General features: G+C 42.2%; 1 protein-coding gene across 1 annotated transcript; it reads left to right on the plus strand.

Moving 5' to 3' along the window:
• Window positions 1-484: 484 nt before the first annotated feature.
• Window positions 485-22,319, plus strand: lrig3 (leucine-rich repeats and immunoglobulin-like domains 3). The gene is made up of 19 exons (XM_069156602.1): window positions 485-958; window positions 5,082-5,153; window positions 5,260-5,334; window positions 12,448-12,582; window positions 12,764-12,907; window positions 13,944-14,087; window positions 14,221-14,364; window positions 15,343-15,486; window positions 17,696-17,776; window positions 17,879-17,950; window positions 18,456-18,527; window positions 18,831-18,994; window positions 19,318-19,653; window positions 19,771-20,052; window positions 20,179-20,655; window positions 20,785-20,943; window positions 21,035-21,175; window positions 21,317-21,571; window positions 21,663-22,319. The coding sequence occupies exons 1-19, from the start codon at window positions 762-764 to the stop codon at window positions 21,905-21,907; spliced, it is 3,339 nt and encodes a 1,112-aa protein (XP_069012703.1). The 5' UTR covers window positions 485-761; the 3' UTR covers window positions 21,908-22,319.
• The last annotated feature ends 4,180 nt before the right edge of the window (window positions 22,320-26,499 follow it).

Raw genomic sequence — 26,499 nt, forward strand, 5'->3', positions numbered from 1 at the left:
TATTTTTGACAATCAAATTTTTAATCAACCAAACTATTACATGATTAACCAAAAATTGGTAGATAAATCATTAGTAGCAGCACTAATTAGATTACACGCTTTATTTAAAATAAGTATTTTATCTGTATGTATGTATGAAAGAGATAAAGAATAATACCTATTTAAAATGTTGAATTATCGATACATGTCATGGCATTTAAACTACAATTGTACTATTATCGTTACTACTAATTACTATAAAAGTATTATTTTCTCACATCTCAAGTCCAGTAGGTGGAAATTTACACTTGGGAAAATACATACTGGCCTTAATACATTTTATTAATATAAATATCTCTCTTATGTACTAAAATGCTCCTTTAGCGGTCAGCAGCATGGACTCCATTTCCCATGCGCCATTGTGATCCCTCCCTCCACATACCTCTGCTGTGTGCTCACGCTGCGCTGTGGGGAGCCTGCACAGCACAAGTTGCCCCAACAGCAGCAGCGACGCGCACGGCACAAAAAGTTTCTCTACAGGAATGGGCAAGTTTGAGAGGAACGCTTTTCTTTTACATCTCACGTCTACGATCCTCACAACAACAAGGAATTGGATATAAGGACCGACCGCGCTGATCAGCAGCACCAGATTTGGGATATCTTTTTTTTTGTGTGTGTGTGTGTGTGTGTGTTTGGTTCATATCTCACTTTGGATTTGGTTGCGCTCCATCTGAAGGTAAAACTAAAGAGGGGTGTTCTCTTGTGGGGCCAGAAAACCAAAAATGTGTTCCTCTGCGCGGCCTTGCAGTTTGGCGAGGTTTGCCGTGGTCTTTCTGCTGTTTCTGAGACTTCAGCGTGGATCTGGAGCGAACACAAGGACGTGTCCCCCTCCCTGCGCGTGTTTTGGGGAGCTTGTGGACTGCAGTCGGCTGAAAAAGGGTCAAATTCCAGACGCAATCCCGGAATGGACAGTTCAACTGTGAGTCCAGTTAAACATCCTTTATGTACCTTTATTACCGTCTGTGTCTGTCTGATTTGTTTATGATTTAAATACTTTTTTTTTATACAGAGTCTCTGCTCTTTGAGGAATAAATAGATCTGGGTTCTCCTCCAGCGCGGATGGGATGATCCACATTCCTGTCGTAGTAAAAACGGAATGGGTTGTAAACCACATAAAGAAGATGGTTTTGCAGGAGAAAGTCACTTCGCTGACTTTTCTTTGATTTGATTTAAAGTGGCTTCTTATATTATTAACGATTTGGTCCAGTCAGTCAACTTTTTAACCAAATAAAGTTACAAAATGACAAAAAAAAAGTTGCGTTTAAATCCGACTTAACCTCATTAACCCATTCATGTGTCGCATAATAGGTTTTATTTCTTGTATTGGTCCCTCCAGCAACATGTCATTCATCTCGAGGCCAGCAGGGAAGCCCAGGGAGGCTTTCAGTGTGTTTTTACACATCAGTCGGCCATTGTCAGTCCCACTAAATCTATTTACAAAGTTTAAATTGATTATGAACACATTCACCCAGTGCCTGCAGGTATTCTGCTGTGATTGGGTTTGTCATGTATCTGTGTGGGGTAGAAGTAGTAGCAGGTACAGTCATGGTGCTACTACTTGTAGTTATTATAGTAAGACTGTTTATAAGTAGTTATCACACCATTTATCAATCAGATCCCTCATATTACAAATAAGTGCACTTAAAAGACATTCATAAAGTTTCTGACAGCATTCGCAGCGATTGTTGTTTTAGTCTCCAGATTTCAGTTTCACAAACCCTGAGGCCTTCAAAGCCACAAAGGGCATAAATCAGATGTGCATGTGTGCAGCATTGGACTGTTTCCTGAACTCATATTTCCATTACTCTCCTGTTTGTCTACTGGCTCTGTTAGTTGAAACGAGGCCTGGAGCCTGTTGGAGCCCAAACACCATACACAACTTTAATGGCGTGTTCCTCAGTGTGTTCTACTTTACAGATAATTATTCTGACTGGATTTTTATTGCCCTGCGTTAAGCTGGAGTACTTGAGTTTTATTGTCCTGTGTTGGGGCTGTAGCACTTGATTCAGTGCCTTCTCCGAGCTGTTGCCCTGACGCTGAATTCAGCTTTTCTCCTTCTAAAATGTGCTGCTCTGGAAACTTGACTTTGCCAGAGAAAACAGACCCAGCCTGAGCCTCATAACCGAGGCCCACGGTCTTCCAAAGAAAATGAAAAAAAAAAAAAAAAAAAAAAGTTCCAGATGGGGGGAAAAATTCTTTTCACTCTGGCATGCTAATTTACGAGTGGCTCTCCAGCACATCTTAAACCCCTTAAACCGCTCGACCCTTTGTTTTCCAGCACCCCATTATTTCTGCTGAATTAGCAATACCAGAGCCAGCGATGGTACTGATTAAGGAGGAGCGTGTAGGATTAGTTCCTAGCAAACTCACTGAAAGAAGAGGGGGAAGGAGAAAGTAGGAGGGAGATGAAGAAGAGGAGGAGAGCATGAAGAAGCAAGGTTAAGCCATAAATATCTGAGAGGTTGTTGGGGTGAACAGACTAAAGATTAATACAAAGATTTAATGCCTTTTCATGGTAATGATAAACTTAAACTTAAAAACAATTATTAAGTGAAAAATATGACACTTAGAGCTGAGCGATCTGAACAAAAACAAATATCACAACATTTTTGACCAAATACCTTGACAATCACTTTGCGTATTTTGGGGGATATTGAGAACTTCAGTCGCATAATAACATGAAACTTAATTTTTTTTTATTATTAAAGTACTTCGTAGCGACATCACGGGCACCATTTTATTGAGCATAAAATTCTAAACACTATAGTTTTACAAACATTTGTCAGAGAAATTTGATGTTTTTTTTTTACCAGGTAAACAGTAATGTTGGATGACAACCTTTAAAAGTACTTCAAAACAATAATAGGAATCCTAGTGGGTAGCATTACAGCTAATGCTAATCTTCGTTGGGTACTTACCTGACTGTATTAATACCTGCTTCAGCTAAAAGATTTAAGTTAGTAAGCTGAAATTCATATCCTACCTGATCTCCGAATCCCCAGATATAATGAACATTATTGAAAAACAAGATGTAACCACCACTTTTTGTTTGACCATCGTCTGATATTCAAATTTGCTTGTTAGCCAGCCAGCAAGTCTTTTTTTTTTCTCTTTTTTTTTTAAACTTGTTTTTCCATTCCTGCTGAAAGATAACCAACGCTTACTTTTCTGTAATTTTATCAAACTTAATTTGAAATCATCCCTCATGTCCCATTACAATGTAAAACATAAATGACAAGTTCACGTCGCCCAAAGAGAAGCTCATTCATTCACTTTTCAGTGTGTAATAAGAAAGCCGCGCAGAGCAGCAGATACAAGCTGCAGCCTGAACGCAGCGCCGCGTCTTATCTCGCTCCGCTCGCAGCCTGCTTTGTGAGGGAAATGGAAGTGTCAGGGCTATTCAGCGTTTATCTTGGGAGTATGATAGGACACCTTTCCCATATGGCCCCCAGCACTGGAGTCACAACAACAACAACAACAACAACAACAAAAACACACAGCTGCATGCTTGTGAAGAAAAAAAAAAGGGGGCGGGTGGGGGAGGAAGGGGAAGACGGAGATGCTTTAGCGAGGCGAGTAAAACTCTGGTTGAGTGGTTCGTGAAACTTTCCACCAAAGAACAAAAACAGGCCCCAGAAAATTCAACAGGGGTGTTTCAGACGTATGAAAGGCGTCCCTCTCGCTTTTCCCGGCATTGTGAATACATTACCAGTTGTTAGGTTCTCCCCCTCCTCCCAGAGCTCCTTGATGGATTCCAGATGAGGGAGGTAAAGGGGAGGAGGGGAGGTGTAAAAAAAAAAAAAAGAAAAGAAAAGAAAAAGTGTCTGGCACCATGGCGTTGATCATGCACAGCAGCGTCAATAACTCCACCACTTTATGGCGCACGAGGCTCCGCTTGCCAGACTTCTTGAGATGGTTTTTGGGCTCCTTTTTTTTTAAAAACAAGCAGCAAAAACAGGAGTCTCACCCTCAGTGAGCTGCAGTCCAAGACCTTTATGTCAGGCCCGGATCCAAAGAGAGCTCAGACAGATCTATCTGAGCAACATTCAAGACTAAAACAGACAATAAGCAGCCTATGTACACATGCTTCTAAGAAGTTTCTAAAAATGTGAAAACTCCAGAGGAGCTCTTATTGCTACAGGTCTTTGAGGTCCGGTACACCACCAAATGTCAATAAAAGATAGTGTTAGATTGAAGTCAGAATAGGAATGTGATTAATACAAGTCCAGGCAAGACATCTGGACAAAGTCTCGGCCAGTAATAAAGTTCTGTCGACTGGCCTCGTCGGGTTTTGGCCTCCTGTCAGCACAAAAAGAATCTTTCCCCTCAGTAACTTATCAGCTTGTCTGCTTTGGCTGTGCTTCCCTGCATAGGCCTGGATATGAAGTGAGCTGTTTTGGCATGGACCGTCTCCTCTGTGTTACAAAGAAGGGATGAAAATCCAAAACCAGGCCTATAACTTGTAAGCCTTCTTTTGGGGGGTGAAGCAGTTTGTTTTGGAGCCTTTTCAGTTGCGTTCGCATGTTCTGCTCACAGAATCGGTTCAATCTGAGACTGACATTTCTCAAAAAGACCTCGAGGAGTTTTACGCAGTCTGGTATTATTTTAGGTAATATTCAAGGGATAAAGCTGTAGTTTGAAAGCAATGTGCCGTCCTGTCTTCAAAACGGGAACGAACGTTAGAATCAGTTGAAGGACCTTTTAAGGAGTTGGTTAGAAATTAAGACTCAAGTTGGCAAGTTTTCTGTTTACGTGAGTATGTCAGTAATAAATCTCATCCTTGCTTATTATTCTAACCATTGTGTTCCATTTCATCACCGTTGCAGCATTTCTCTTAACCTTGCAGTTTAATTACAGAGACTTTTCTTTGATCCACTGTTCGCTGTGTTAAGGCAGAATAACACAGAGAATTTGGATGTAATTATGTTTGCTGCGTCGACCTAAATGGAGGACTGGAGCGAGTGAAGAACATAGAGCATAGTGTATACTTTTGCTGTAATTTTTCCTTCTTTTTTTTTTTTTTTTTTTTCTTTCTCTCATAGGGACCTGAGCCATAACAAATTGCAGGTGCTTGAAAGCACTTTGTTTTCCAAACTACAACATCTAAGCGAAATGTAAGTGTGCCTGGTATTCTCAGCGCTTTTGAGGGTAAACACTGGATTTTCCAAACAGCTTTCATCACTGTGTGACTAAACTATTTCTTTTTCTAACTGTATACAGAAAGCTGAACCACAATGAACTGGAGGCGATACCGGATTTTGGCCCTTTTGTTTCGAACATCACAACCCTCATTCTGTAAGTAAACCTTTTCTTGAATGTGAACCCTTCTCTGGATTCTCACCTCAGCATGGTCTGGAGGGTAATCCTCCAGCAGGGCTGTCACTGCTGGTTAAAGTAGTGAGCTGGGAAGTGGTTCCTCCCCCTTCCTTCCCTCTAGAGAGCAACCCATTTGCCTGAGCCGGTTCCCAGACAGGGCAGTTGTAGACATGGCAGTTAGCCCCAGACGGGTCACGTGTTCGAAGACAAATGGCATCAACAGAAATGGAAATATTTTGTTTGCTGGCTTTCCCTGCTGTTGGTATATTTTTAACCTGGTGGTAGTGACGTGATGCTAGAAAGAAAGAAACTCTGGCACGTGAGAATGACTGAAATCCAAATTTGGTGATTTTTATGTATCATCCTAAGTGGATGGATTCTGTGTGGCCCTTTTATGGGACGTTGAAATGGACAATCTGGACACAAGGGAGTTTTTCTCAGCACCACAGTATGTTTTTATTTTCTTGGTATATCACCTCAAAGTTAATTTTGTCCCTCTTCTATGCAGCAAAAGTACTTAAAAGACTTGACTGATGCAATTCTTGCAATGAAAAACCGCTTGACTCGTCGTATTTCATCTCCTCAGACTTTAACCAGAAGATCTTCTGGAACATTGTTGTACAATACGTGCTTTCCAAACAACACCAGATATTAGCGCGTGAAACCTCAACTATTTTATTTGCTTTCTGTGGCATGTCTCTCAAAACCAACCAACGTGAAGATATTGTGGAAAAATGTGCCCGACTCTCAGCTGGGTGAGGCATATTCCTCATCAAGCCCCAACACAACACTCTGCGGCAGCCACAGGCCGTTCAGTCTTCAGTCAGTCAATCGACAATTTGTTTGCAGGCGCAGCAGTGTCACCTCCAGCTATAAGTTTCTTCGTAACAGAGAAACATGAGCAGGGTGGTCCTTTTATTTAAAGGTCCTTGATTTGACACTTTTCAAGTTGTTGTTTTTTATTTGCAGTGTTGATATCCATAGGAAGATATGTTTATGGTTCCAAGTACAAAAAAAAGATCTCAATATAGTTGTACATTTCCTCTCTTAAGCTTCTTTCTGGAGCTCAGGAACAGGCTCATTATGTGTCTGTGTCTTTAAGACGCTTTGATATCAATGACCCTGTCTTCTGATTGGCTGATTCTTTTCTGGGTAACGCACACCTGGGCAAATCACAGGTTTTCTTCGGTCTTTTAGCTTGCTAGCCCTGCGATGACATGACTGCTCGGTGTTTTCTTCTCAGATAAAAGGTTGGACAGGTGCCTGTGCTGAGTGCAAACATGTGACAGTAGCATGTGTTTGTGACATCACAAACGTAGGGAAGTCCAAACAGCACATTTGCTTAATATGGGCTGTGTGCATTTCTCTGTGGGCCGAGTGTTTTTGATATAGCTCGTAGACCTGCTTTATGATCCAAAAAAAAGAAATGTAAATCTGAATGTATGCAGTAGGGCACCTTAAAGGAAAGCTCCTCACACCTTAGAGGCTTTATTTTGCAGCGTTTTCCGAGGGGATTTTTGGATTTGGTATCCTTGTTTTGCTGTTTTTTATTATTTGTTCCACATACACCAAAGCACCTCATGTGCGTAACTTGATTGTTCCCAGAATGGTTCAAAAGAGGCCTCATGCTCAACTTCCACAACTGCTGTGAGCTAGCCAAGTACTCTTGACCAACTCTGGGATACAGTTTGGAGCTCCAGCACACATTCACTTTCAAATTCCTGACTTTCTCCAAACCATGATTTTTTTTCATTTGATTTGAGGATGTTGTTCAGTTTGGTTTAACCAAAGTTATGTAATCTATTAAGTCTCCATGCCCCAGATGAATACTCCACCTTTGGAATTTTTAGTAAACAAGGAAGTTTGAGTTACACAAATGTAATGAACACAATGTATTTAGCCAACTAACACAATTAGTAATAGATTTAAAAAGGATAGGAAGTGTACGAGGAGTTAAGGGGATGTTAGGAATGTCAAGGGTTTGATGTGCAGCCAGTGCTACTTTACTTTACCAACCTAATGTTCTTGAGTTTGAATGAACCCTGAGAACCCTGTGAGTTTTAATCATAACTGTATCATGAAACAGTGTTTTAAGTAATGGCTGAAGGGAGATTATAACCTTTGCTGAATCACAGATGCTATGACCACAATTGACCACAAATCCTACCTTACCAAGTTTCAACTTGCTCATCGAGCTAATAGCTTTAAGGTGGTGAACTACAGTTCATCATCCTAATCCTCCAAAAATGGCAAATGACTTTTATTTTGCTTACAGATGATTTTTCATAACAGTACATGTCACAATATATAGTTTTGACAGCAGTTTTAATTTGAGTAACATGAAAAGAAAACTTTCTGTTCACATTTATCTCGTCTAAAAAAAAAAATGAAAGGAGACGTGCCTCATTTGCATTAAAAAGATCAAATTTAAACATAAAACTATGACAATCCGCTGCTTTGAGTTTAAAACGTTATATTACCCTCAAAAACATCCTAATCTGTCAAATCCAGAAGACACCTCATTGTGGACTCATTATACTGTTGTGAGCTAGTGAAGTAAAGAGCATAACTCTTTTGAAATTAGTAAAAAAAAGTGTTGTGAAGAAAAAAAAAAGCCCACATAGAGGAAGAAGAAAGGGAAATCCACACTCGCTGACTGTCACACACACTATCATCAGCTGCCAGCCTCTTTCGTCAGATTTGGTGGCACAGTGTGATTTTTCTCTTCAGTGGAACATTTTTCCAGAATTTCTCTCCCTTCTTCACTTTCTCCGAGCTGGGAGGGTTGTAGAGAGAAAAAAAAAAAAAAAGACTTCGGGGTATCGAATACCACTTATTCAAACAGCCAGTCAGACATAGCGGCAGCTCTCGTCGACTTCTTTGACCTCGCAGCTCTGAGTAAAAACAAACGGCAATAACCCTGCAGCTGGTAGTAATTGAGTCGTGATCATCTTAATTAATTGAACAATTTCCCTGGAATTTATGGAGGGGGTAAACCCCACCGCCGCTAAATCCCTCTGCCTGTGTTCAGGGAGGGTTCAACAAATGACCATAGAGATTTCAGGATTGATTAGCTGTACAAGGTGAACTTCTTGGTGTGTCTGTTGACATGGGACCCTTGTTGGAGATGAGATATACAAACCTAAACAGGAACGATTAAAATAATTGACTGCAGCGTTTTCAGAATAAATATGTGTGATTGGGATTTATGATAATTTAATCGCCTGTTTGGTTGCTTTTGATGAATGAAGTTATTGTTAAATCTAAAATTAAAAAAAAAAGGTCCAAGCTTACATTTCTTTGTTTGTCCAGCCAGTAATACAAAACCCAGATCCAAATCATTTAATATTGAGTCCCACTACTAGATAATCCAGCTGCACAGTGTGCACTTTTCAAGTCTATTCAGAATTATTCAAATCAATCCAGTCTATATGCTCGACAATTGCTATTTTATATTAATTTGAGCTGCACGTATGCCACATGTCTGAGTACACTGAAAAACAAATTGTGCTCGGTTTATGAAACCTTTACAATAGTTGATGTAAAACAAACTCAGTATGGCCGATGCCGATAAAAAAAGGTCCCTGATTAGCCCTGATACCGATCTTTGAGATTGGCTCCAGGTATCCTTATTATTACGTGATTTTTGCATCATGTGCAACTCATACTAAAAGTAATTTTACATTGATTGATGAATTGTTTCAACGTTCGATTCAAAGTAGATCAGCTTTTTACAATCTCTGTTCTGTGAAGAGGGAGGACCGAGTAGTTAGTGAAAGTAAAGCCAGCCACAGTCACTGATCAGATATAGATAACTGTGCCAAAAATTGTATTGATTAAAATATGAAAAACAAAGTCTGCCCGGCTTCAATTGCCTGATTGACAGGTAACCTCTGGGAGTTGCACTGCAGTAACACCACAGCAAAAGAGGACTTACCAAACAAAGAAATCCATATGCATTGTTTAAACTCAAATGATATAACGCTCTGTAGTATTCTGGGCGTCACAAATACGCGGATTGTTATAATTATGCATTATTGACATGTTATTACGATGTGTTTTACCCTCCAGTCGATGTGTTCATCTGATCAGCCATTGGAGTGAGATATATGCAGAGTTTAATATAGCGTCTCGGCAGCGAACGCAGCGCTGGTTTTCATTACAGGCGCCACTGCAGAGCGAGAGGGAGTCATCAGATGGCTTCTCCAAACTGTTCTTTTTCCAATAGGAAATACCACACACACACACACACACACGCACACGCGCACGCACACACACGCACGCACGCACACGCACGCACAGAGCTAGAGCGAGACACTTTTAGAGAATAAAAAAAGACTTTCCATTTAAAGATCTTCCCCCGTTATGAGTTTTATTTGCTGCTCAGAGGACAAAGCTGAAAACACTATTAAACAACAACAGAAACTTCTTCAAGGATGTTGTGATTTTACGTAACTTGTCAGGGTGTAAATGTGGTCAGCTTGGTGGTGGATTCAAGTCCTCTGAAGTTATGTGAAGAGTGCTGACAGGTATGAGCTTGTGTGAATCCTTAATCATGTTGGTGTAAGGGTGTGTGTAAAAAAAAAAAGAAAAAAAAGAACCACTTTTAATACACACATTTTATTCTTTCAAGTTTCGAGAAGGTTTGGAAAGTCTGAAAACATGTGTGTAGATGAAGATTGTGGTTACATGCCTAACTATTATAAAAGAGCATTACAGTCACTTTACCTGCAATGGAAACATTATCTGTGTCTGTGATCACATCAGCACAAATTTGGTGTCTGCGCGAGTCGACTCAATTTAAGAATGAGAACAGATATCATCAACAGTGAAGAGGCCTCAGGCTGCTTTTGACACTCGGTTGGCCTTCCATTGACATCTACAAGTAGCAGCAAAGCCCTGCAACCCCACGTTTAATGGCTCCTTAATCATATTAAATTGGATGAACAAATTTGAAGTGTGTGCAGTTAATGTGTACAACGCTCACTTTGTTTGTGTGGAGAGTGACATTGACCGGCAGTGCAGATGTTGAGATGAGAGGGAAACGTGGAAAACAGAAGGGACGGCTGCATGCTGGACCAAGTTTCGACAATCATATTGGGAATATAGTTGATTTACTGCTTAAAGGCGAAGTACAGGAGATTAACCTTGTACAAAATGACTATGGTAGGATCCAGCAGCCGAACTGGAGGGTCCATCTCCCCGTCCTGAGGCAGGAAGTGTGCACCGATTCCCCCCCCCCACTGGCTGTCCGAGGAAAAACTGGATAGACTGGTTCTGTCTCACCAGGCGGCCCTCCATCTCTCAGCGACCAGTCAGGGGAACATGAAAACTGAGATACAGGTGGTGTGCGGCACTTTTGTTTGGGACCTGAGGTCTGTGGTGCATGGAAAGCCCTCTGCAAATCTCCAAACAAAAGAGCTGCCTGTGCAGTTTTTATGGCAGACAATGAGCCAATGTGTTTTACTATGACCCGTAGTACTGGAGTTCCTGCACTCCAGGAAACGTCTTTACAATTTGGAGTGTTTGTGAAACAAATAGAGGCCGTGGCGTTGTTTTTTTCTCCAGAAAGATACGAAGATAAGAAAGTATTGGCATGTTAGCCGGTCGGTGTTCCTACACCAAACTTCATGTGACAGTTTAATGCAGCTATGATTTGATATAACGGTTTCACCAGTTTCATAGAATGGCACATATGTAATTTGGGGAGGTTTGATGAGCATAGTGACTTACACCTTCACCCAAACCCCGATCGAGTGTCTGTCTCTGGGTTAGCACGAAGTTATACTCAAACTTTAAAGGTGTTTCATTCCAACGTTGCCACACATTCCCACCAAACTCTTCCATCCATCCATCTTGGCTCGTTGTTGACTGATACATCTTCCCTCAAATCGAAAGATTACAAAAAGGTGTTGAACTTCTGGGATGGAGAAGCCCGTTTCTATGGAAATATGTGCACAAACAGCGAAGACGTGTGGAAATTGGGTCAGTGTTACCACACGGTCCTTTGAACAGGTGAGACGTCTCGATTTCACAGCAGCGCGGTGCCACACTGTCTCTGCCTGAGGTGGACCAAATGAATATATAACCGAGATTAGACTTAAGCAGGAGAGTTTGTTGTTGTTGGTGAGAACAGAGGCTGAGCTGGATGTAAACAGACGGGTCGCATCTGATGCCTGATTTGTATACTGAGTGTTAAAACCACCTTTTCTCTTAGATAAGCAAAGGAACAACATTTACTGTCTTCGTCTTCGTATTAATCAGCAGATAGTTTCAGCTCTATCCGTGACACCTGCCACTTTGTTCTGCCAGTCAGTTGATTGACAGATTCCAACAATTAAACATTAATGGCACCGCATCCCATATTTAACCTACATTATAAATCGGTCCTCAGTATTTTGTTTTGTTTTACTGCTGCTGGAAAAATGACTCAGAAAAACTAACATCTTCTTGGTCAGCAAGGTGTAGCTGGAGGAAGGACTGCCACCATCGCAATGAATACTGAAAACGAGGCCTGTAGTCTGGTGCATCGGAGGGAGTTCCCCCATTCCCTCCTCTCCACTCTCTCTGCTGCTGAGTCTCATACACAAAGAGGGCACTGTACCGGCTCTGTTTATAACTAAGCAGTCCCTGCACTGCAATTTAGGAGGCGTGCAGCTCAGGAAATTGCTGGCCTCTGCCGAGGCATGCTTTCACTGAGGGAATGGTATTCATCAGCCAAGTAATTGGCAGGTTACCTTTTTAAATACCTTGTTGGTAATTACCTTATAAACAAAATAACACATAACTAAACCAAAAGGTTGTTTGGTGTGAGGAGCAGTGACATGAACAATTTGTTGGATTTTATGAAATATGCATGCTACATGATCTGAAAAAAAAAAAGGATGACTGAGAGTTTCGCGTTGGGTGGTAAGTTTTAGCTTTCCAGGCCCATGAGAGTTTTTTTTTTTTTTTTTTTTTTTTTTTCAATAGCGTGGCCTAATTTAGGGACTTGACTGTTTGTATGTCTGGTAAGATAAAACTGTTGTGCACCACTGGTCAAATACACAGTATTTTTGTCATTTATTGGAGCAATGGCGTCTGTATTTTCAGAGCAAACAACAGAATCAGCAGGATCTCTGAGGAGCAGCTCCGGCCCTTCCTCGCTCTGGAAACGCTCGACCTCAGCAGCAATAACATCGTGGAAATAAAGGCCAACACCTTCCCCGCTCTGCCCCTCAAGAACATGTGAGTGTCAGGACTTTATCATGTGTCCAAAAGAAAACACTTAAATCAGAATATATTAGTGAATCTGACTGTTGTCATAACCCCAGTGCATCGTAGGCCTTGTGTCACATGTTAACACGGTGATTATTGTAACATTTTTGTATATTTTAAGCAAACTTTATGATTCAATCTTTGTTTTCAGGTTCCTTAACAACAACCGTATCTCCTCGCTGGAGACCGGCTGCTTCACCAACCTGTCCAGCACGCTGCAGGTACTTCGGCTCAACCGCAACCGCCTCTCCGCCATCCCAGCCAAGATCTTCCAGCTGCCCAACCTCCAGCATCTGTAAGTCTATCTTTTCTTTTTTTTTTTTATCTTGATTTAAGAACTATCACAATCGGGGTTACACGTTTTATTAATTATTATTAATGATGCATGTTTTTTTTTTGCATCATATATACATTTTCATACTTTGCAACATCAATTTCAACTTAAACTCATCTGTCCCCTTGGACATTTGAAATATTGATGATAGCAGAAGGAAAACTGAAAGTTATAAATTGTTTAATCAAGATTCAAAGATTTTCCCACTTGTTTCATGCAGCTGCTCATCTCATGGGCAGAAAGCTGATCGGTCTTTTTCAGTCTGTGATTAATTTAGTTCTGGGGAACATTAAATAGCTGAAAATATTCACTTTGCTGCAGATTTACATACATTAAATATCTGCACAAATGACCCGTTATTGAAGGCGTTCAGACCTGACAGGTTGATACATGTCTTACCATTTTCCTTGTTCACACTCTTAACACTAAAGACCTTTTTTCAAATGGAGAATGAGGTTTAGACATTGTTTGGAGTTAAAAATGAAGCTAATGCGGCTTAAATTGCCTTAAAGTGCAATACCACTGAGGACCACTAGGGGCTGGCTCCCCCACAAATCTGGCTCCAGTAGACTTCCATTCAAAAAGCATCAACTTCTGTCATTGAATACAAAGTCAATACATTTTTTTCTACGGGTCATTATGGTGTCATTTGCTAAATTCCCTCCTTCTAAACAGTGTTCTGGTGGTCCTTCTGAAAATAATTCAATCATTAATTAGATATTATGCATGAAAGTGAGCTATGTTTGGGGTTTTTCATGGCCTCCTCCCCAGCTCGTCCAAACATGGTCACTTCTAGCAACAAAAAAACAAGATGACAACGGCCAAAATGGCAGACTGGAGGCCTCAAAACAGACAAACCAGTGGGTAACATCAGGCTCGGTTGCCACTTCTATCCGTCTGATTCACACATTTGCGTTCTCACGTACAGCTCCTCTAGTTGAGTTCAGGGCTGCAGTCCATGTGTAAAAACAGCTTACACGTGCTGCTTTTGTTTCAGAGAGTTGAGCAGAAACCGTGTTCGCCGTGTGGAGGGCTTGACTTTCCACGGCCTGCACGCTCTCCGCTCCCTGAAGATGCAGAGAAACGGCCTGAGCCGCCTCATGGACGGAGCTTTCTGGGGCCTCAGCAACATGGAAGTCCTGTAAGCAAATTCTACAAGCGTTGTACATTAAGTTCTCCAACGTGATGAGATGTAGTATAAAGTCTCATTATATGGATGTATGTATGGATGTATGTATGTATGTGTGTGTGTGTGTGTGTGTGTGTGTGTGTAGTCAGCTGGACTATAACAACCTGACGGAGGTGAGCAAGGGCTGGCTGTACGGTCTGCTGACTCTGCAGCAGCTCCACCTCGGACACAACGCCATCAGCAGGATCCGACCTGACGCCTGGGAGTTCTGCCAGAAACTCGGCGAACTGTGAGTCCACCTTTTTTTCTTTTTTCTCTCCCTCCCTCTCTCTCCTTCCCCTCCCTCTCGTTATTCCCTCCTCACTTTCCTTTCCATTCACACTCTGAACTCCCAACACTTCTCTGTGTTGCCTTCTCCTCCTCTCTGGCCCTCCCGCCTGCCCTTCCTCACACTCCAGTTCCTCCCGCCGGCAACCTCCACAAACACACACACACACACACACACACACACACACACACACACACACACACACACACACACACACACACACACACACACACACACACACACACGTGCACGCACGCGCACACACAGACAAAGCAGAGTCTCTTGTGCTCTGCCAGTCAGTGCCAACATTAAAGCACTGCCAAAATATTACACAAGCCTTTGCCTCTTTTCTGCTCTGCTGTCACTCGAGCCAAAACATTGGCCTCCAGAAGTCCCACTTATTATCTTTATTATTATTATTATTATTGTAAATGCCATTTATTAGTTGTACTTTCTTTCCTTTGAAATATCCGCAAACTTCAGTGACTCCTCAACCCATCAGCACATTTTCCAGGCAGCAGATTGAGTTTCCTTTGTTGTGGCTGTTGTTTACAGCGACGGCCAGCTCAGTGTTTGTCTCGGTGTCTGAAGGATTTTTCAGATAGGTTGTTGATTTTCTTTCTCTCATACTGCCTTTCTTGCTCTTATCACATGAACTTTGGAGTAAACAAGCCGCCTGTGGGTTGTAAACGTGTTCAGTTATCTGATCTTTTTCTGATCTGAGTTTACTTTATAAAGAAAGGGGGAAAAAAACAAGCAGACGAGAATTGTTTCTTTCACAATTTCTACATCAATGAAACGATAACTTAAGTCTGAAAACACAAGAATCGTTTTGTTGTTGTATTTTCTGGCAGGATAAAATACATCTTAAATGAGTGGATACTGTATTTGCACACTGCTGTTATATAACCTTCCTTATTGTGTGTGTCTGTCCAACAGCAACCTCTCGTCCAATCATCTGTCCCGGATGGAGGAATCCAGCTTCGTCGGTCTCAGCCTGCTGGATGACCTCCACATCGGAAACAACCGTGTGAGCTTCATCGCAGACGGAGCTTTTCGGGGCCTCTCCAACCTGCAGATGCTGTAAGTTATGTTCAGTATTTTACCTCAGAGCACCTCAGGGTTTGTATTTTTGTGAGTGTTTAATTTTTCTGTTTCTCTGTGTTTTAATTGGAATATCTGCTATTTGTGGCAGTTTTAGTATTAGTAGTCAAAACATGGCCAGAATCCTTTTTTTTTTTTTTTTTTTACCAAAGTCTTAAGCAAAATCAATTCATCCTCACCTTCAGAAAAACTTCATAACACATTAATAAAAGCCGACCAAACAAAGCCACCCCAACTGAATGTATAAATAAAATTTAGAAATGAAAAATTTCAGGAAACTAGAAAAAGAATACAGCCTTGGACAACTTCTGTGAAGGAGTGATTTTCTCAGTGTTTCAGCTAACAGTAACCACAAATGTACCTACGAGTCCATGAGCTGCTCTGTTGCTCCTCCCAGCCTCTTCAAAGTCACCTCCACCCACAATCCTCTGCCTGAGTGGAAATATCCTGCCCGATTTGTTTTGGAGATGTAAAATAGATTACTGTGTTGCGGTCTCTCCACACACACATTAAAACAAACAAACAAAAAAAACCTCAGGAGAGGCACAACCCCGACCTCAACAACTCACCCTCCTCTGCCCAACGCGCCCTCCCTCCTATATTCACCCCACCCCCCTTTCCCACAGAAAGCCTCTGTAACATTTCCCCCGGTTGGGACTTTTTAACTGGAACCAAATGTGAGCTGAGCTGCTGAGGTCATCGTAGGGCAGGTGTGCACCAAGGTGGACATGGATTGCTTCAGGGCTTCAAACCCGCCACCCCCCTCCTCAACACCCACACATACACACACACACACACACACACACACACACACACACACACCCTTCCTCAATTTCAATCAGCCATAGCCAGGCATGCTGAGGAGGAAAATAGCTGTTTGAAAGCATTAGAGCAGCTGACGGATCAAAGGAGGCAATTTCTCGGGGAAATTCTTGGCTTTTAGTGATGTTCATACTCTGAAACCGTATGTTTAGTTGTTTGGTGTATTTTTCTTTCTGTGGATAGCAGGATAAATGTCTCCTTTTTTTCTTTTTTTTTTCCCAGGAGTCACAGTTTGAGTTTAGTTGCAGAAAATGTTTCAGGGAACATCAACAGATGGGTCAGGTTCCCTCAAAATCAAAGAGCAACAGACTTCTTTGTAGATTTTCTATTTTGCCTTGATGTTCATTCATCATTCAGGGATACAGCCATTAGAGAAGTTCTCGTACCCAGAGTAGTCGTAGTTCTGGAGTTCAAACGTAGCCTAACTATATGTGCTGTTGAGTGGAATTACACAATTACACCACAGAAAGTAGTTCATTATTTAGAGATAAATGTTTAGTTACAAATGCTCCATGTGGGTGCTGAATCAACTCATGGAGCTAACATTAGCTTGTAAATGAGTCATAAGTAATGGAATAATGACAAACTATGACATTGCTGCTTTGTAATAATTGAAAGTGGGATGATATAAAATTTCATTTTGAAAGAAATAACACTAATTGGGTAAGGCTAGTGTGACCAGGTATGTGTACATGGAGTAATATGTACATTTCAGAACGAGTTGGGACATCTTAAATTATGCAAATTTGCTGACGTTGTTTGGTTATTCTGTCTTTAATTGCATCTCTACTGAGTAACCAGCGAAGTTCTAACGAGGCTGTTTTGAAGTTCCAACCAGCTGCTGCAGAAAGTGGGTCTGTTGAAATGCACCCTGGGAAATGAAGTGGATGAGTTTGATTGGATTTCTTTGAAAGTAGAGGGCTTACTAAAACTTTTTAATGTTGTTGGACAGATTAAACCACAGAATGTGTTTAATATCACAGATTCACAATGTATTGAATGGTGAATTGCTTTGAGGATAATGACATACATATTTGAATTGCATACAGAATATATTCATCCCCTCGAATGAAGTTTAAAATGTAGCACATATGCTACATTGCACTGCTTCCTTGTAAAACCTTTTTTTTTTTTTTTTTTTTTCCCAATACAACACAGAAAAGCCAGTGCAGACTTTTAAAAGTGCCACAAAAGCCAGGAAGTAACTTCCTGTTGAGGCATGGAGTCGCTTTGAATATAACGTCTCAAACATTTTCCTCCTCACACGAAATGTAAAGCCACATAAAGTTTTATTAACATAGCAGGCGCAGTTGTTTTCTGGGTGTGGATTTTTTACAATGCGGTCTGTCTTTGTTTCTTCTGAAAGGGATCTCCAGAATAATGAAATCTCCTGGACCATCGAGGACATGAATGGGCCTTTTTCTGCTCTGGACAAGCTGAAAAAACTGTAAGTTTGTGATCAATCTGCCGTAATGGAACACATGAAATTAGTAGGTTAATAAGTAAAAGCGAGGTTGGGAATTGATCAGACTTTTTGTCGTTTCCCCAGATTCCTGCAGGGGAACCAGATCCGCTCAGTGACCAAGAAGTCTTTCTCTGGCCTGGACGCACTGCAGCACCTGTGAGTCGGCCTCGTGTTTCACTGATTGTTTCCAAAAGTCGGAGCTGTAAACTAAGCAGGCTGAATCACACTAAGACACAGAGGTTGTTTGTTAGCGCTGTACACCCAAACTGTCTTCTCACATTCCTCCGCTTTGATGTGGAATGAAGAAAAAAAACTGTGCCATTAGTATCTTTACGTGTGTGCCAGACTATATCGATCACCAAGGCAAGTGGAGAGAGGACTGTGTGTGTAAATGTGTGTGTTCGAGTGTGCAACAGCTGCATTTGATTCTAATTAGAGTTTTTTCCCAGACGTTGCCAGAGCTCAAAGCAGCCCAGAGTTGGGCCTCTCTTGATTAACACAGAAAACTGCTGCCCAGAGTTTTATTGTTCTGGAACCCAGACCTTTTTCTTTTCTCGATTGATGTTTTTGTAGCCTTCCCTCCACACGGCTGATGTCGGCAGAAAAAGCTGCCATCTTTCCGCAAGGATCTTACCACCCCTAATGTTTTTTCTCTCCGCAGAGATTTGAGCAACAACGCCATCATGTCCGTCCAAGCCAACGCCTTCTCCCAGATGAAGAACCTGCAGGAGCTGTAAGTGTGATCATGTTTAAGGACAGCTTCAGTTAGTGCTTCAGTGTTGATGTAGGACAGAACACCAGGTGAAACTCATTATGGTCTTCTGGGGAAGTCAGCACCAAACAGTGCTTACTTCAGTGTTAATAATGGGTTCACAGTTTCCTTTGTCTCCTTCCTTTGAAGGAGTTAGTTTACTCTAAAAACCTAAGCAAGGGAGTCTCAAAATCTTTTGAGTTTTCACTCACAGACTACCAACTGTTAGAAATTAATTTACTGCAGGGTGAATTAAATGTTTTTGGTATCTTCTCCACTTGGCAGCCGCCTGAACACCTCCAGCCTCCTGTGCGACTGCCAGCTGAAGTGGCTTCCCGTCTGGGTGGCAGAACAAACCTTCCTGCCCTGCGTCAATGCCAGCTGCGCCCACCCACAGATGCTGAAGGGCAGGAGCGTGTTCGCAGTCGGCCAGGAGGAGTTTGTGTGCGGTGAGTGACGCATTCACTCGGTGTAACACCTTGACACACGCGTACCATAACGTCTCAGAAACGTTCATTTATCCAGGGCAGGTTTTCCATTTACAAACTGACCCAGATTGTTCAGTATTTTCCTACCTGACTCCTGGACAAGGTAGTGAGTCTTCATGAGAGGAACATGGAAATTTACAAAGTCACTAAAGTCACTAGGTTTTTCTCCTCTCAGAGCTTCATCCGCACCTTATTTCAGAAATCTTTGAGACTTCACACCTGGACACAGACAGGTTATGTTGTTAAACCACAATTTAAAATATCTCTTTTTGTTATTCACCCAGATGACTTCCCAAAGCCTCAGATTACCGTACAGCCGGAGACCCAGTCGGCCCTCAAGGGCACCAACGTGACGTTCGTGTGCTCTGCGGCTAGCTCCAGCGACTCGCCCATGACCTTCGCCTGGAAGAAAGACAACGAGGTTCTGAACGAGGCAGAGATCCACAACCAGGCCCACCTACGGGTGCAAGGAAGTGCGGGAGGTGAGACGGAGGTGACGGAGTACACAACCACACTGCAGCTTCGTACTGTGGAGTTCTCCAGCGAGGGGAAGTACCAGTGTGTGATCTCCAACCACTTTGGATCGTCCTATTCCAATAAAGCCAGGCTCACTGTCAACAGTAAGTCAAGGATAGGAAGAACCATTTCACATGTCGCTCTTTGCAAGTGATAGCTTCTTAAAATGCCTGTAAAAATCTTAAATGGTCTAATTTCAAGGTCTTTCTCCCAATTTCTAGTGCTGCCCTCCTTTACGAAGATGCCCATGGACTTGAGTATTCGTACTGGAGCGACGGCTCGGCTGGAATGCGCTGCCGTTGGTCATCCTTCCCCACAGATCGCCTGGCAGAAAGACGGAGGCACCGATTTTCCAGCCGCCCGCGAACGCCGCATGCATGTCATGCCGGAGGACGACGTCTTTTTCATAGTGGATGTCAAGACGGAAGATATCGGCGTTTACAGCTGCACGGCTCAGAACACAGCCGGAGCTATTTCTGCAAATGCTACGCTAACTGTTCTAGGTGAGAAAGTCAGAAGTGACTACCTCGAAGGATGGCATGAATGATAGATAAACTTTGTACACTGATGAATTACTCTTACTCTCTTGGATCAATGTCACCACAACCTCTCTACTGCTCTTCTTACAGAAACGCCTTCCTTCTTGCGTCCCCTTATGGATCGCACCGTGGCCAAAGGTGAGACCGCCGTCCTCCAATGCATTGCCGGCGGCAGCCCTCCCCCCCGGCTGAACTGGACCAAAGACGACAGCCCTCTCACGGTGACCGAGCGCCACTTCTTTGCAGCTGCCAACCAGCTCCTCATCATCGTTGACGCCGCAGAGGCAGACGCCGGGAAGTACACATGCGAGATGTCCAACACGCTGGGCACAGAGAGGGGCAACGTTCGACTGGCGGTCATACCAAATCCCAACTGCGACTCTGGAGTGCAGGGCAACGTTGGGGTCGGCATGGTGAGCGGACCGGGATCTGACGATGATGGCTGGACCACGGTGGGCATCGTCATCATAGCAGTGGTGTGCTGTGTGGTTGGTACTTCCCTGGTGTGGGTGGTCATCATCTACCACACCCGTAGACGGAACGAGGACTGCAGCGTCACCAACACAGGTTGGTTCATGGGGGCTTTTCTTGTTTTGCTCGGTATTGCTGATCATTAAAGTACCTGAATTCTTCTTCCTTCCATCTGTTGACTGTAAAAATTAAAGTATGATACAACCCAATGTCCGTGTGCTCCAGATGAGACCAACCTGCCTGCCGACATCCCTAGCTACCTGTCATCACAGGGCACATTGGCTGACAGACAGGATGGCTACATCCCGTCTGAGAGCGGCAGCAGCCATCAGTACATGGCTTCATCGATGAGTGGCTTCTACCTACAGCCTAAGGACATAAACGGTAAACACCTGCCCTTTCTTCTTTGTCTCTAAAGTAACTCTTCAGAAAGGTCCTATTTTTCATACTTGATACCATTACTTCACCCTGACAGGTCTTTGTCAGCTGGATACAGGAAGTGAAGCAGACATGGAAGCGGCCATTGATCCTTTGCTATGCCATTATCAAGGTCCAATCGGCTCGCTACTTCGCCGAGATAACGTGTACTCCAATGACCCATCAGAGATCTTTACAGGTCTGTAAAAACTCCCTTCGTCTTGATCCCACAACAGCACCGTTTGACTGTTGGTTGATCTAGAATAATACATTCAAGTCTCCCAAAGTACAACTTTCTCATTTTGTAAAGGAACCAATCATTTCCGTTTTTTGCATTCAGGCTGTCCCGTCGACCAAAGGCCCGTCTGCATTGACTCCTACAGCGGCAGCCTGACCAGCTCTAAACGGAGGGACTACTTCCTGTCTGAGCATTTTGACCTCTGCTCTTCCACTGTCTTGATGCAGCTTCCCAACGCCAGTCTGCATCACAGCCCCTCCCATCAGGAGAGTGATCAACGACCGCCCATGGAGGAGGCAGATGTGGGAGACTACGGGAGACCTCATGAGTGTCTTTCCCCCTGCAACACCTTCATGGGTAGGTCTTAAGTTAATCTTAGTTCATTTCTGAACTTTGCTGATATTGCCTGTACATCGGTCTGACTTCTTCTCGCACTTTTCTCGATCAGGAACATTTGGGAAAGCTCCCTGGAGGCCTCAGCAGGAACTTTATCCGGGATTCAGCCCATCGTCAGTGAGGCATAACGGAATAACTCTTCATGAGAACCCTTACGCTGCTCCGGACGCCGATTCGGATCACGAGGACAACAATGCCAACAAGTACTCGTCATCAGAGCCGGCCAACAGCATCTATGAACAGCCATTTTACAACAGTCGGACTGATCCCGTCTCACAGCGCAGAACGAGCACTTAACTGAGTGACTGAGCTCCTGTCTGCTCTGACTTTCATGAAGAGGGCGACCAAAAAAAAAAAAGAACCTTTCTACCTCACTGAATGGACAATTTTGCAATAAAAGGACTCCTCAAATGTGCAACGGGTGAATGTAAAGGACAACTTGGTGTTCCTGCAGAGACAAAAAGGAGCATGTTAACAGCTGTTCTTTGAGGACACAGATTCAGTTCAATGATATAGATGAATATATACATTTTTATATAAAGTTTATTATATTTTGTAAATTGTTTATAAACAGATTTCATTATTTTTGCTTACATTTTGTGTATTTTGCAGCCCTGCCTATTCAATTATTCCAGCTTTGAATGAAGCAATGTTTTGCACATAAGTAAACAATAAAAAAAAAACACCTTAATGTGTGCTGCTACATTCACTTAAGTGCTATGAGTCTTCAATGTGTTTGCTGGCTTCAAGAGAGGTATTACGGATTCAGTGCTGCACGTGTTGGAGGTTTAAAACCTTTTAGAGCAGAACCACAGACCGCCAAGGACGATACAAGTCTGTCATCAGTCAGCCCTCCACAGAGATCAAGAGGATGTTTAACTGTTTAATATCACAGTTTGGGTTGGGCAATAACTCAATAAAACTCAATATTATCATATACTGACTTTCAGTGTGATCGTACTGTGATTACAAATTAATGAATCAAATCAAGCTGAAAACTTCGGTGTCAGGCTCGTTTCCATATTGAAATTTAAATAATAATTGGTAAATATCCTTAATGTCATCGTAATGGTCTCAACCAAATTACTCAGCACTAGTTGCTTTGGTTAGGTTAGGTTAGGTTAGGTTAGGTAGTTACTTTATTAATCCCCGAGGGGAATTTTTTTTCACTTGGTTACCCATAGGCAGTGCTGTGGTTGGGCCTCAGCTCAAAATCTCAAAGGGTACTGTTTTTGATACGACTACTGCTGCTGCTAATGTCGCTATTGCTTTTATTGGAGCAACTATTGCATCCGCCACTATTGATTGAGTTCTTTTCATTAAAGAAGGGAAGACATTTTGTACGAAAGTGCAAAAAATACAAAGATATTAGCACTGCTCACTAAGGCATTAACTACTTATACTATCATTACCGTAACTTATAAAGGTATTAAAGGTGTTATGTCTACAATAATAAATAGTTAACCGCAGTTATTAAGTAAAGACAACCACTAATATCGCTACAACTACTAGAAGTAATAATTGTTAAAGCAGCAATTGTGTCAAAGAGTTAGGATTTAAATAGGTTTGGATTTCTTAGCTTTTTTAACCCTTGTGTTGTCCTTGGATCAAAATGACCCGCAGCTGTGTTCAACCAAGTTCTATTTTATTTTCATATTTTTTGGGATTATTGGTGACAAGGAGGCTGTGAGGGTTTATTTAAAGAATGATGACCAATGATCCCAAAAAATATAAAAATATAGAAATAAAATAGAACTTGGTTGAACATAGCTGCGGGTCATTTTGACCCGAGGACAACACGAGGGTTAAGGTTTGTCCCAATACAGTGCTCACATGCCCATGAACATGTTGAAAGAGCTATCAGTTGCATTCGCCCTGTTTACACCGGTGACGAGATAAATTCTTCCCAATGTAAAGTGCCAAAGAGACTAAATCCAGTCCTTCTTTCATGCAACAAAAAAATATATCTTTCAAAGCTAATCTTGTTAAGTTCCCCACCTTTTCTTTATATCCCTCCACTGCAGCTCAACAAGGAAACAAAGAGTTCATTTCATGTACACTTTGCACGATACCAATCATTACAATTATTACTTGAGACCACTATCATCAATAGTAATGTTGTTGGTGCTTATAATCAAATATAAATTAAAATAATTATGTGTAATTTTGCTAACTCAACAAATTGCTGTTAAAACAGTTTGGCACAATATATCTTCGCCCAAACTGAACTCTCTGTTTGCTGGATGACTCATGTCCCTCCCCCCGATTCCCCAACCCTTCTCCACTGGTGGTTTGTTGTTTCAGGCCTCTCCTCTCCAACATGAGGGAAAAAGGTGTGCTTGTGCACCGGGCTAGCTGTTGGAACTTGCACTTGGAACTTGTCTTGCGGCTCCCTGGCTGCCACAGTGGAGCTGTGTTTATGAAATGGCAGATTCACGATGGTGGTGCCAGCAGTTTGGAAGGGATTTAATCAGATCCTCTATTCGGGGGCAGTCGCTACAGTCTTCAGTGTTCAGTCTGCAGTGTGAACCTCTTTTGTTGTAACCATTTCCACCATAAAGGTCGCTGGATTCACACTCTCGCTCAGTTTGTGTATGGAAAGGCTGATGATGAGTTTTGCTTTCATAGGATGTGTTATTTCTCCCCCATCCTTCTGGCTTCATTCATGTTTAAGTACACCTGGCTGTTGGCTATGCTGGGCCGGTTTGTATGTCTTTACTCCACTGTAAAGGAATGAGGGGGTTTGTTGGAAGTCTTGCCAGTTCTTCGTGGAGGCTGCGATTAAGACAAGATGGTGGAGCCACACACATCCAAACACCTGGGAAACAGCTGCCGGGCTGCTGCTGAGCCAACATTCAAGGGCCAGTCCACTTCTGTCTAATAACCTTATCTCAGTGCAGAGCCAAGTCGGGTCAGAGCAGAAACCACTTCTAGCAAACACGACCCTCCGGGATGGATAAGTGGGGTTTAGGAGTGATGAATGATAAACTTGGTTTGATTCTGATTACATTCTTGTTGAACATAATGTGGTGATATTTACAGGACTGACACATTGTATTATTTAGAAGTACATTTTCCAACCTTTGTGTGAGCCCAATGATGTATGATGAACTGGTGATGTGTGTAAGATGTATATAAACAAATGTCAAACCAGAAGACAAAGGGCTACTTTTAGAAGTTGTGTATGAAGAAAAAAAGCCAACCTTAGTACTTAAGCAGTGCAATGAAACACCTTTTGTATTGAGCTTTGTGTATTTTTTCTTTGGTTCTGCATTTAACTGGCTAAACATGAAGGACATGATATTACATTTAAGCAATGCATGGTACTGCATTGGCAGGGAGGTGTTAGTTCAGGTATCAGTGAGACATGAAATAGGATCCAGGAAGTCCAGTTTGAGCAACAGATCTGAGTTGGAAGGTTTTTCAGATACCCAAACATTACACAATGATTTTGCATACTCTTGAAGAGGTTGTTAGACATCTGGAAAGAGATTACAGTAACAATTTAATTTTTTCTGTTGTTGCATCAAAGGCAAGCCAAACAGTAGAAATACTCTATTTGCATGACAAAGGAATCTACTAGGAAAATATGCTTGCAAGTGATTTACTTGCTGCATGATGTTTGGTTGCTTCAAATTTTGTGCAAGCTCTGACATTTTTGTTTTTAGCTCAGCCGAACCTGCTTCAGAAGCCAGAATATGTCCGGGGAAAGATCTTTTGGACACTGGGGGGGGGGGGTAGTGCAACTGGCTGTAAACACAGCAATGACATATTGTTATGATGTAATTGAACAGACACCGAGCATTAGCATTCATTTGAAGTCATAATTCAGGTCACCTGATATGAACTTAGGTCCAATGGTGTGTTTCAACTCAGAAATTCCAACTTCCCGCTGCAAAATTTAGACTGGAAAGTCTGACTCGAAAAGTTGGAAGAATCCAAGATGGCTGCTCCGTGCATTAACAACAGTGAAAGCTGTAGTAATACTGTTTAAAAGCATCTCTGTCTTATTTCTGTCTCATTAACTCAGTCTACACACGGCCCTGTCCAAATTCCATCTCTGGCCATCTTGCTAGTGTTTATATGCGCAAAGTCCCACATAATGCGTTGCTATTAACTGGTGTGCTAACAATGGCTATGGGGCTTTCCTGGTTGACTTTTCTGTTCTGCAATGAGGTCACCTTGGGTGTGACATCAAACCCACTACTTTTAGTTCTGCTTTTGCTTTCCATAAACTCCTCTGGGAAATACGTGGCACTTAAGCGACTAAATTCTACGCTGACATAACCAGATAACTTAGCTGTTTGGTGCTGAGTAGGTGGTTTTGCTTAAAATTGCTGCTTGCTGGGGCTTTATCTTCTAGAAACTCACCATTACTCGCATTTACTGTCTACAGACAAGTACCTGCTAAGTACAAGATACTGAATTTGCTTGGCAATGTAAATCATAAAGGAAATCTGTGGCTGACAAAGAAATAGGCCCGGCAGGCTGAGGGAAAACAGACAACATGCTACATTTCATTACAAAATGACTGTGATTGTGCTAAAAAACTCTGATTGAAGATTGTTAACAGAGTAAGAGGATCTGGGGGATTTCTCCAACTTTCTTCTCCTTTAGAAGTTCGCAGCTGGTCTGGTGCATTCAAACCTTCCTGTTCACAATATTTGACCACCCCACCCCCTTCTTGTAGGCAAGGTTTTACACTTCACTAAACTATGCATGTTACAATTAAGCGGGTGGGTATAATTCTCCTCAGAATAGTTTATTTACTCCTTCAGGAAAGTCTCTGAAATTGCTGCAACCAAAAAACAATTTGTGGCCTAACAAGCAACTGAGGCGTAGAAGCTTTCCACTTTTAAAAGATGCCGTGGATCCAGTAGTCTCCTGCC

This window comes from Embiotoca jacksoni, unplaced genomic scaffold (genome assembly GCF_022577435.1).
Source record: "Embiotoca jacksoni isolate LCO1_2020_lvr unplaced genomic scaffold, fEmbJac1.0.p SCAF_21, whole genome shotgun sequence".
Taxonomy (NCBI): domain Eukaryota; kingdom Metazoa; phylum Chordata; class Actinopteri; family Embiotocidae; genus Embiotoca; species Embiotoca jacksoni.

What these genes read in the sequence shown, in the direction of transcription:
- lrig3 (XM_069156602.1), top strand. Translation starts at nt 762, where the DNA reads ATGTGTTCCTCTGCGCGGCCTTGCAGTTTGGCGAGGTTTGCCGTGGTC. An exon ending in CCGGAATGGACAGTTCAACT is followed by an intron (nt 959 to 5,081) that starts GTGAGTCCAGTT and finishes TTTCTCTCATAG; the next exon opens with GGACCTGAGCCATAACAAAT. An exon ending in CTGCCCAACCTCCAGCATCT is followed by an intron (nt 12,908 to 13,943) that starts GTAAGTCTATCT and finishes CTTTTGTTTCAG; the next exon opens with AGAGTTGAGCAGAAACCGTG.